Source organism: Lissotriton vulgaris, chromosome 5 (genome assembly GCF_964263255.1).
Source record: "Lissotriton vulgaris chromosome 5, aLisVul1.2, whole genome shotgun sequence".
NCBI classification, from domain to species: Eukaryota; Metazoa; Chordata; class Amphibia; order Caudata; family Salamandridae; genus Lissotriton; species Lissotriton vulgaris.
In genome coordinates, this window is record NC_141693.1 from 82321606 (window position 1) to 82333748 (window position 12143).

At 48.1% G+C, this 12143-nt stretch overlaps 1 protein-coding gene across 2 annotated transcripts in view; it reads left to right on the forward strand.

Moving 5' to 3' along the window:
• The window catches only part of GOLGA1 (golgin A1), a 491231-nt gene that overhangs the window by 142100 nt on the left and 336988 nt on the right, over nt 1-12143 (forward strand). For both annotated transcript variants that reach the window (XM_086920926.1, XM_086920927.1), the window contains one exon: nt 4239-4336. In XM_086920926.1, coding sequence (XP_086777052.1) covers nt 4239-4336 — 98 coding nt within the window. The remainder of the gene's footprint in view (nt 1-4238; nt 4337-12143) is intronic.

Sequence of the window (12143 nt, forward strand, 5' to 3'; positions counted from 1 at the left end):
CACTTTAGCATTGAGCTCAATGGGTTTTCTACATATAAGTACAGTTGATTCCTATATGGATTACTTTGGTAGTTCCAGGACTAGATCTTAGATTCAGTCCTGGGGTCTAAGCTGAAACCAGATTAGCAAAAACGTTTTAGTTACTGTAGTAAATTTTCATGAATATAAAGCTGTTTTAAAAGTTCACACTTGGAAACTTTTCAATGTAAATCTGACAATGTTATTCAATGGGAGAAAATTCAGGTTGCAGGTAAAGTACGATCGCGTTATTTTGTAACCCAAACAGGTAGGTAATTGCTTTTCAGTATTTCGTATGATTTTTAAAGAATATTTTCTGTTATCAAAAGTAGACACTTAGAAGAAATTTCATAGAAAAGCAGACAGTGGGTTCCTGTGGAGAAAATACAGATTATTAGTAAACCTGCTAGGGATTACTTTTGCGGTTCAGTACTGGGCTGAAAAGGTACAGTACTGGCTTCTCCCCTGGTAACAGGTGAGTACTTCGGAATTCGGACTCTGGCTGATTTTATGTGAATATTTCCAGTTTTCAAAACTTCACACTTGAAAAAAATTCGAGTCAAAATGGGTCAATGTTATCCAATGACAGGTAAGTGAATTACCGGTTTCTAGGTGAGTACTTGGTTGGTGAAGTTAAGGTTCTGGGTATAGACTCAGGGGTCCCCCAGGGTCAGGTAAGTACAGTTAGTTCAAGGGAGGCCGGGTGCAAAGGTAGGTAGGCCCAATGATATCCAATGAGGGAAAGGGGGCCTTCGGTTGGTGGCTGCTGGCTAGCAGGCCACGCGGCTCTGGGAGCTGGGCTCCTGGTCACTTGCTCAGGGCAAGGGGGGAAGTAGGATAGGACAAAGGGGTCACAGCCAGCGGCACTTGGGCGGCTGGGTGCAGGGTGCTTTTGAGCCATCGGGCGCTCAATGTTATCCAATGAGGATCTTGAAAAGGGAACAAAGGCTGCAGGCTCAGACGGAGACTCTCCAGGGGCGACCAGCACTTTGAGAGGTAAGATCTTGGAGCACAGGTAGGTACCCCAAAGCGAGGCACAGGGGGCTCTAGGGCGCCGGGTGAAGGGGTGTCTTTGGGTATCGGAAAAGCTTACCCTCTGCTGGTCGTGGTTGGGGTGGCCCCTAGTTCTGAGTCTGCAGGTGTCGGCTGGTACGTCGAGGAGGGTCTTTGGGCACTGAACTTTGGGTTCCAGTCTCCGGGGGGACGTCCTCCTGGTCTTGGTTCGGGTTGGCCCGGCACGGGCTCGGCTGGTGCCTAGTGGGCTGGTCCTGAGCTTCCTTTTCGGCACCAGGTGGGTTGTTTCAGCAGAGCCTCTGCTGATGGGAGTCCCAATCTTCAAGAGTTTCAAAGCATGCATGTCCTCTGGGTGCCCCAAGGTTCTGTCCGCGGGGTCGCCGGGTTTAGGCAGGAGCAGGTTCCAGGATCAACAGGCCGGTAGGGCTGAGGCCAAGTCAGTTGTTGTTGTCCTGTTGTTAGCAGCTGCACGGCGGGTCTTCTTCTTCTTGATCTTCTTTATTCTTTTTGGTAACAGGATCTGGGGAAGGAAGGTTCAGTGAGCACCTAAATACAAACTTTAGGGGTGTTACAGGTAGGGCAAGGGCAGGGATCAATGGGTCCCTGTTCTGGGGTGAGTACACCCCCTAACCTGCTCCTTTCCTGTGGGAGGGGGACAGGAGCCTAGCTGGGATTGGGCAGGGTTCCCCATCTACAAGATGGCCGAAGCCCAGGGTCGTGCTTCACCTCGCCTCCTCCACCTGAGGGATGGAGTTGGCACCCCCCCTTCCTGACGTAGGTTTTCCCGCCAGTCTTCCCGCCAGAGTGGGGGTAGAACTGGTGGGGGCCAGTTGCTGGGTACAGCAAATGGTCTGGAGGAGCTCTCAGAGGCAGCATGCCTTTGAAGCTTCCCCCTGTCCATCCTGGGGGAGGAGACATAGCACCTCGCCCAGGATGTTCAGTGTTGCAGGCCCAGAAGAGCGGGGGCTCTCCACCCAGGGGTCCAGCAACATGTCTGTTGTGTGACAGCCTCTGCAGCCACTCAGTCCAGACGTGGATTGTAGGTTCTTGTTTTGGAGGGCATCTCTAAGATACCCTCTGGTGCATTTTACATTAAATCCCACACTGGCATCAGTGCAGGTTTAATGTGCTGAGAAGCTTGGTACCAAACTTGTCAGTCTTCAGTGTAGCCATTATGGTGCTGTGAAGTTCGTAATGGCAACCTCCCAGCACCATATACTCATAATGGCCTCACTGCACTTACAGTGCCCAGGAATGGTCATGGGTACTGTAGGGGCACAGGGCTCATGCACCTGTGCCCTCACCTCTGGCATAGGGCACCCAGCTAGAGGGGTGACTGAAGTATGCTAGGGCAGTGGGTTCTGTGGGCATGGCACACAGGGATTTGTGCCATGTCGACTCTTGTTTTAATTCTGTACTTAGGCACTCAGCCTGCAAAGGGCGTACATGGGTGCCAGGGTACAGGTCCCCTGAGGGGGGCACGATAAGTGCTACAGCCCTCAGGGGTCTTCTCTGGTCACCATGCCCTGGGTACCTAGGGTATCATTTACTAGGGGCTGACAGGTGGCCAGAGATGCCAATTGGGTCTTTTGTTTCAGCATAGTTTTATGGAAGGAACACCAGCCCTGGGTACCTGGATGGCAGGAACCTAGGGTACACTCAGTCAAAGCACATCAGCAGTTCAGAAAAAAAGTGGGGGCATACCAATGCAAGAAAGATGGCACTTTCTCACACCATAGTACGGAGACAGCCTTGACAACAGTCTTTAACAACATCCGGACTCAGGTTAATGCTGGTTATACCACTCTCTTGGTACTGTTGGATCTCACCTCAGCCTTTGACACTCTGTCCCCTCACAGGCTGGTGGCTCGCCTAGGTAAGATAGGGGTCGGAGGTACTGCTTTTAGGCTCCTGGCCTCCTTTCTTGGTGAACGAGAGCAGAGGGTGAAGCTGGGTCAGTTCTTCTCAGCCCCAAAATCTTTGCAGTGTGGTGTCTCTCAGGGCTCTTCTCTGAGCCCTACGCTCTTTAATATCTATGTGGCCCGCTAGCAAAATTGGTGAGATCATTTGGGGTGGAGGTGTTGTCCTATGCTGACGACACCCAAATAATGGTCTCCATAACGCAAGCTGTAAAAGATTATGCCCGCAATTTCAGGAACTGTATGGAGGCAGTTTCCTGTTGGATGATGGAAAACTTTTTGAAGCTGAATGGAGAGAAGACCGAGGTCTTGATTTTTGGGAGCAGTCAGGACATCTGGTCTAGTGATTAGTGGCCAGCATTGCTGGGAGCCTGCCCCTGCCCAGTTCCTCATGGGAAGAACTTAGGGGTCATCGTGGACAATGGCCTTTCACTGGATCTCCTGAATAGGACTGTCTCCACCTGTTTAGGCATCATTAGAATCCTTAGAAAGATCTCTCATTATCTTTCTCCTGAAGCACGTAAACAGGCTGTTCTGGCCTTAGTAACGTCCAGATTGGACTATTGTAATGCCCTTTATCTGGGCATTAATAAAGGTCTTATCCACCGCCTACATATGGTGCAGAATGCTGCAGCCAGACTGGTATTGAACCTCCCTAGACATCATTCAGTCTCGGCCTCGATTAAGCTTCTGCACTAGCTTCCGATGGACTGTAGGATCATGTTCAAGATCTTATGTTTGACACATGAAGCATTTTATGATTCTGGTCTGAGGGCATCAAGGCAATTGTCCAGCATTATGCTCCCACAAGATCCCCTCGATCTGCGGATAAAACTGTGCTTATTATTCCGAGATTTAAGAGGGTTAAATGGGGCGGCAGAGCCTTCTCCACTGCTGCGCCCAAATTGTGGAACTCGCTTCCAGTAGAAATCTTTTGCTTGGTCTCTTTACCACTGTTTCATAAGGCCTTAAAGACCTGGCTTTTTTGTCGTTCCTCTATTTAAGCTGGTTCTTCTCACTCCGTCTCTGTCCTTGGATGTTTCGCATCTAGCGCCTTGACGCCCTTGAGCTAAGTTGCACGCTTTACAAGTCTAATTTCATTCATTCATAAAACTTTGTTGCGAAACATCTAATATGATGAAGCAGATCCATTAATGATTAATTGGAACCCGTTTGTGTGATTATACATAAAACACAATTTTGTTTTACATATGCCTTAATTAAAAGAAAATGATTGTGTGTGGACATTTAAACATCCGAAAATATGAAATTCTAAATTTTTTCCAGCTTCCATGAGAAAGATTCAAGAACAGAATGAAGTGTACCAGGCCAACCGAGCAAAGATGGCAGAAGGAATGGCATTAGCATTGGAAAAGAAAGACCAGGTAATAAAATGTTCAGATTCTCCATTCTCCTTTGAGACATTGTCTGTTCTGTCACTTAATGAAACCATTTATCTCGGTGGGACTGTGCTGCATGTCTTCATCAGGTGCAAATAAAAGCAGGTGTGAGAATTGACTGAGCTGTCTGAAGTAACCTTTTTCCCTAATAAGTCGTTAAACTTGTATGTGATTTTATTGGCAGTCGGATACTTGTTCAATGCCTTATTCAAGATATCTCAGTTGTTGAAGTCTGGTACTGCATAGAGATTTCCTGTATGTCTCAAGTCTGAATCCTTTTGGGGTACCTCATTTTTTCATTCTACCAATGTTACGATATTGCTGTAGTTGATTTGGCTGATAACACTTCAATCACATCTCTAGGCATAAGCCCAACAACCAATAGGACACCAGCCTCTTACAGCCAATCACAGCCCTAGTTCCAGCAGCCAATCAGGCATGAAACCCTAAGCCCTTTGTCCAATAGAAACTCTAACCTCAGGAAACAATCAGAAACCCTAAACCTACCTAACAGTCAGATCACTAACCCTAAGCCCTACATACAAATAGAATCACTAACCCAGGAAGCAATCCGTACCCTCAAATTATTAATAAATAAAAAGTCCAGATACAGTCAGCAATCAGTGCACAGATATAGCATCCAAAAGCCGCTTATATAAGGAGCCTGTGACCTCAAGCACAGGCTGCTGGGCAGGGGGTCTGGAAGCTGCTCCTCAATTCAGAATCTCCTAGGAGACAGAGAGGCTGAATCCACACTCTAGAGTTCTGCAGGTAAGGGCCTAAACTTTGCTCTCTAACAGTACTGCTTTACCCGCACTTAAACAACTTACTCTCCTAGCCAAAAAAACAAGTGTTATAATCACTTTTCAAACACAGCTTAAACAACTAACAGCAGATTACTGCAGTCTCAAAGAACACTTCCTGCTTTGAAAGCCAGGGGCATTCCATCAACGTCTTACAAGCTGCCATCTGCAGCTGAGCCAAAAAATGATTGTTTTCATACAATAGCACATTGGAGGGCCCCTCCTTCCAGCAAGCAAAATCAAAGTGGAAAGCCGCCCAAAACCAGCATCATCGCAAAAGTAGGGAGTAGATAATGAGTCCCCCACTTCAATCATCTGTGTAAACAATATAACCTTAAAGGCTACTCACCACAGCTAAACACCAAACAACCAGCTTTCAACCAACGCACTTTGTTTCTCTAACGCTATATTAGTCTGTAATAAAACTTCATTACTGACTCAACAAGCCTCCACACCCTTCCTGACATCAGAGACCTTGATATGCCCAAATGGCAGCCTCACTCAGAGCTTTCCAAACGGACCTAGCCAAGCTGTCAAACCTTGATTCCTCTGAGAACCATCTGCCTGACCCACAAAATAATTTCTTTAAAGAACTTGACACCATCTTCAAACCTACTTTCTCCTTACATGATAATCATACTCTTGTGAGACTTTAACTGAATACAACCTAGTACGGGTTAATAGATCACTTTCAACCCTGTTCCTAACTGAGAAACGTACACGCCAAGAATGCCCACTCTCCCATTTGCTCTTTGCTTCAGTTATGGAGCTGCTAGCTGAATGGCTGAGGATTGGCACAAGAGAAAAGTTTTCAAACGGTGATGGTTCAGAAAATCTGGTATCCTATATGCGGACAACAGGCTTTTCATGCGACACCCAAACAGCATCACACCATGCAGCATGGATATACTCTGCATCTATGAAGACACATCTGGCCTATTGGTCAACTGGGAAAAGTTCACATTTGTTCATTTATTAAAAGATTATCCCTCTTCCCTGGGCTTAACTCCTGTAGAGAAGTCGGGAGACCCTTCTGATACCTAGATATGGAAATTTCCCTGTGCCAACATAGAAGCTGGAAGCAAAACTTCACACCCTTGCTCTGGGCACACTGCCATTTTCGACTATGGGTTGGGGGGCTTTATGAAAGGATTTCCTTGTCCTGTTTATATACAATTGAAAAACTACCCATACAGACTACCAGCTATTTGTATTGGGGAACCTCAAGACGCTGTTCATTGGCTTTTTAAAGGAGTACGTCGGCCATAGGATAACATTGGGCCTACTCATTCTGCACCCGGCTGCCCCTGTGCCCCTGAGGCTGTAACAACTGTACTTACCGGATCCTGGGAGACCCCTGAGTCTACCCCCAGAACCTTAACTTTGCCAGCCGAGTACTTACCCAAAGACCGATAACTTGATTTCTTCCATAGGGTAACATTGGCTGGGTTTCACCCAGAAAATCTTCGTTGACTTTTCAAACTTTTCAACAATTATTCCTTAAAAATCGTCCGAGCATCAAAAACGAATTTACTCACCTGCAATCAGGAGTGATCCCAGTGCTGTACCTTTCAGCCCAGTACTGAACCTGAAAAGTAATTATAACCATGATTTACTGTTAATTCAATTTTCCTCCATAGGAATACATTGCCTGTTTTTTGCCAGAAAATCTTCTAAGTGTCAATTTTCCAAACTTGCAAATATTCCTTAAAAATCGCCTGTATAACAAAAACGATTTCTTTCAACTGTTTACAGGAAATGCACCAGGGCAGAATCCAGGATCCAGCCCTGAGTTAGAAAAACATACATAAAGTAATTTTACTGCATTTACTTAAAAACTCCCATTGAGCTCAATGTTATTTTGTGTTTAAACTTGTGTTGCATGTTGCAACAACTGTAACCATTGCCTTTAAAAGTCAACTGGTATTTGAAAGTATTCAATTGCAACATCTCATTCTGAGAAAGTATTTATGATACCTACTGTGGTTCTAAAGTAACTAAGTAAATATATATTTTTATAAACAAAACAATTGGCCTAGAGTTCAATCCTTGAGTAACTGAGGCCATTTGCTGACTGAGTGTGTACAACAATTGCTTTACACTGTTCTCTGGTACTGCCTTACTGCTCGACCAAGCTACCACTTTAGAGAGAAAGGTTATATCTAACTTTAGCCTCTGCCATACCTCTAGGGACCGTGGACTCTGTGCACACTGTACCTTACTTTGGTCCAGTATATAGAGCCACCTTCATACATTTAGTCCTTGTCATTTGTAGTTGATATTTATGTCAGTGTTGTGTGTAGCATTAATTGATAGTCTTACATTGGAGAGGACTAAGTAATTTCTTTGAAGAAATTCCTTCCCCGTGGCAGAACTCCTGTCTATATATTGTCGATATTCCCCACATCCTGCATGATACAGGGACACCCTATTATAAGTATTGTTTCTCTATAGCGTAGGCACAGCTAAAAATCAAAACTAGGAATAATGCCTCATCTTATGAAACAAACTATTGTTTCAGTATTTCTTTCTACTGCGTAAACTTTGATTTTGTCTCTATTTAAGAAATCTGGACAAATGACAGCTGTGGTACGAATGGAGAATATTATGCGTGTTGGCTCTAAGGTGCACGTGGTATACATCAAACTGTTCTTTGCTTACTAGCGAATATTATAAAAATATGCATAAGGGTACATTTGAATGCAAACATCCTGATTTCAGTTGCACTGAATCTTTAATGCCCACAAATTAACATTAAAGAGTCTGTGTGTTGGCTGGCTCCCTCAGGCATGCGGGTATCGCTCATTCTACTGTGATGTCTGAGTTTTAAAAATATAGCTCTTTCACAGTGTCAGATGGGTGAATGTTGCAGCGCAAAGGAGGTGCTTCTAGGGTTGCTGAAGACAGGTTGGTCCTCGGAAAATAACCAAAGTAAGAGTGGACAGAGGGTATAAAAAAGCCAAGAGGAAGGGAAACAGCAACTATAGGATAGTGACCGTAACTAAAACCAAACATTGTAGTGGAAGTACGGTGGCAGGTTAGTTAAAGATAAGAATGACGGCGGTTTTGGAGACATTTAAAAAATATTGAGAAGCCTGCAGCCAGTGGAAGGACACTGGCCACAGAAAGTAGTACTTAGTGCATGCTCCATGGCAGGGATAAAGGCTCACCCCACGCTTAACATCAGATGCTCCACCGCCTGCCACCGCGCGTTGCCGAAGAACTCCCAAGGTCCATTCACCTATCGCAACTGCACCTTCACCGGCCTCCACACACAAGACCCATCGACCACACGACCGTCACAAACCGGACCTGGCCACTTCACATACATCCTACTCAACACCCACTCCCTCAAAAGACACGCCGTGGAGTGGAGATCATGGGACCTGCTCAGCTCCATCTCCCACAACGTCGTCCACTTCACAGGAACCTGGATGAGCTCTTGCTCGGCTCTGGACATCGCATCCACTATCCCCGACGGATACAAAATCATCCACAAGGACTGCGTCAACCGACTGGAAGGAGGCATCGCCATCGTACACAGACACCCTCTGCCTCACATCCACCTCTGACGACCACTCACCCGACATGGAGCACCTCCACTTCAGATTCAGACATACACAAACGCCACCCTCTACATCACCTTCTCCTACAGACCTCCCGGACCTTACCCCCACCCTCCATCCCCTCCATCCCGCCCTCAGCGAAGCCATAACCAATGTCACTGCTCTCTTCTCTTTCGCCTCAATGTTCTAGATCCTCTTCAGCGAACTCAATGTCCATCTGCACAACCTTGAAGACCACAACACCTCATCCCTACTGGATAATCTCTCCACCATCTGTCTCAAACTGCTCACAACGCCAGCCCACTCAGCAGGACACACGCTCGACCCCATCTTCTCCGCAAGCAACAACATCTCCGTCAGCCACACCTTCGAGCCACACTGGACCGTCCATCACTTCATCCACTTTTCCTTCACCAAACCAACCCTGCGCCGCGACACCACCACAATCCTCGCAGAAGCTGGAACAAGGTCACTGAAGGCCAACTTACCACCTCCCTTAGCAAGATCCCAGCACAGACATCCACGGACGCCAGCACCTCAGCATGCAACCTCCAACGTTAGATCTCCGACTGCGCCAATACACTGGCCCCCCCTTAGAAGTTCCCAGGCAAACAGCCCTCCAAGAAAGCCAGTTGGTTCTTCTCCGCCCTCCAAGAGTTCAGCCGCACCTGGAGACACCTCAAGAAAAGGTGGAGGAGCAGCAAGATCACGGCAGACCACGCAGCCTTCAAATCCACCATCACTGCACAGAACCGCCTCATCAGAACAACAAAGAAAGCAGCCATCGAGGAACGCCAACGCACATAACAGCAAAGAACTCTACACCATGGTCGAAGAATTCGCTAAACCCAGCACAGAGACAGCATACATTTCCCCGTCTCAAGACCTCTGCGATAACCTCGCCACCTTCTTCCACAGCAATATCAAGGAGGTCTACGACAGCTTCACAACTCAAGACTCATGCACCCCATGTGCAACCATCGCTCCAAATGGCTCCAGCTCCCGGCAGACTGTGACTGGCTGGACTACCCTCGCTTCTGACAACACCCTCATGATCATTAAGAGCATCCCCTCCGGAGCCCCCTCGGATCCCTGCCCTTACAACATCTTCAACAGAGCCGGCACCTCCATCGCACCTGAACTCTGCCACACCATCAACTGCTCCATCAAGTCCGCAACCTTCCAGGAAAACTGGAAGCACGCAGAAATTAACCCCCTGCTGAAGAAACCCTCTGCCGACCTAACAAACTTCAATGCCTACAGACCCATCTCTCTGCTCCCCTTCCCAACCATAGTCATTTGCAAAGCCATCAACGCCGAACTCTCAGAGTTCATCAAAACTAACAACATCCTGGACCTCTCCCAATCGGGCTTAAGAAGCAACCACAGCAGCAAGACCCCTCTCCTCACTGCTAGATTACATCTGATAGAGACTACTAGCCGCAGATTCCTTAACGTAGAATTATCCTCAGGTGTGAGACTGGATTTGGAGTTTTTTTGCCACAGCATCCCTGCGCGCTGCGGGGATGGCATCATGCGACTCCGCCCAGCGTCGTCCACGTACGTAACGTCAGCGAGGTCACAAGTCCCACCCCGGCGTGCCTACGTCCGTTTTTTTCCTTTTCCGCGTGCAACGCGGATCCGGTTTGTCGACTAGTGCGGCTCTGCGGGCCTTTAACACATTATATGTTTTGTCTAGGGCCACCTCTTGCTTGTGGGACTCTGCGGAGTCCCTTGGTTCTGCAGCTTCCCAGGAGCGTGCTGGTGTTCACCTGCGGCATCATGCGTTGGATGGCCGGGAGCTGGCGGCATTTATTCTTCGCTCCGCTCTGGACATCTTGGAGGTGCTTGGTCGTGCCATGGCTTCTTCGGTTGGCCTTAGCTGTCATGTTTGGCTTCGGGACAGTGTCTTTCCAGAAAATGTGCGGGAGCGGCTGGTGGATCTTCCCTTCGATGGCACCCTTTTGTTCCACGCCCCGGCAGACTCGGCCATCCAGAGGTTCTTGGCGGGGCTTCGGCCTCCTCCTCCTCCTCCTTCTCCTTCTTCTCCTCCTCAATGACCTGTGAGTTGGTCTGGTTTTTGGGAGCTATTCTTTAGTTGGGGCGGGTCGCCCCAGTTGTGTGATATGTGTGCTTCATGTGCCTGAGAGTCCTCTTTTGTTGGGACTGTGGCTCTGTTGGCTGCTGGCCGGCCCTTCTTGACTGTGTGTATTGTTATAGGTTATTCACACCAGGTTGGCACTTAGATTAGGCCTTCTGTTCTTTTTCTTGGCTGCTTGACAAGCCTCTGCGGGGTTTTTTCTCCCGCAGCTCTTTCTGTTGTCCTCTGCTGCGGAAGTTTCTTCCTAAGAGGGTTCCCATGTTTTGGGACTAACATACCCTAGGTGGGGTAATGGTAGCTGGTATATAGCTTGTTATGTGCTGGGGAGTTGTGGTGGCCTTCGGGTCTCTGCTCTCTGTGGTGTTTATGTACATTGTAGGTGCAATTCCGTTGCTGCTGAATTGGAATGCCTTGGTGGCGCCCGGGGTGTCCTTTTCCGGGGTTGCTGCGCTGTTCGCCAGGTCTGACCTGCGGCCTGGCGTCGTGGCTCTGGTTCTGCTTCTTTTTGGGTCATGTGTGTGTACCCCTCTCTGAGGTGCTTCCGGGCCCTTCTTCGCCCTCATGTTCGCTGTTCGAGAGGTTGGGATGGTTCTTGTGTTCCTCCCTCTTTTGGGCGTAGCCTGCTCAGTTTTCCTGGGTGCCCCGGGTTGCTCTTCCTGTTTTCGGCTGCTTATTGCTGTTGGTACCATTCTATCTGGTCTATTGACCCCCGTTGTGGTGGGCTCCTTCTTTTTCCCTTGTCTCCTTGGAGCCTCTGGGTTGATTTTCTTCCTCTTTCTTGCCTTGGCCTTGGATGGAGGTTCTGTTGCCCTGTAAGGGTGTGGGGTGCTTCGGCCTCCCCTTGCCTTGCCTTGTTTCCTCTGTTGAGTGTGAAGGGGCTTCCTCCCTTCTTCTTTTCTTCTTTCCACGCCCCCGTGGGATCGGTGGCGTTCTGCTGTGGGGGTTTCCCTTGCCTGTGGGGAAGGGACTCCTCACCTTGTCCGTTGGACTGGCCCCCTGTGGGACCCTCTATTATGTCCAGGCCGGTGGGGCCCTTTCGCAGACCCTCCTTCCTTATGGCTACGGTATCTATTCTACGTTAAGGAACCTGCAGCTAGTAGTCTCTATCAGATGTACGAGTTACTTACCTTCGGTAACGGTTCAAACTAGCACTCCCTGGCATAGAGGAAGATGTGCTGAGCCTCCTAAATCTATCTTTACAGGTAGGACAAGTGCCTGCCTCCTTCAAGGAAGCCCGGCTGATCCCCTTGCTAAAATAAATGGGGGCGGACGTGAAATGTCTGAAAAATTCCAGACCAATCTCCCAGTTGCCGTTCCTGGCG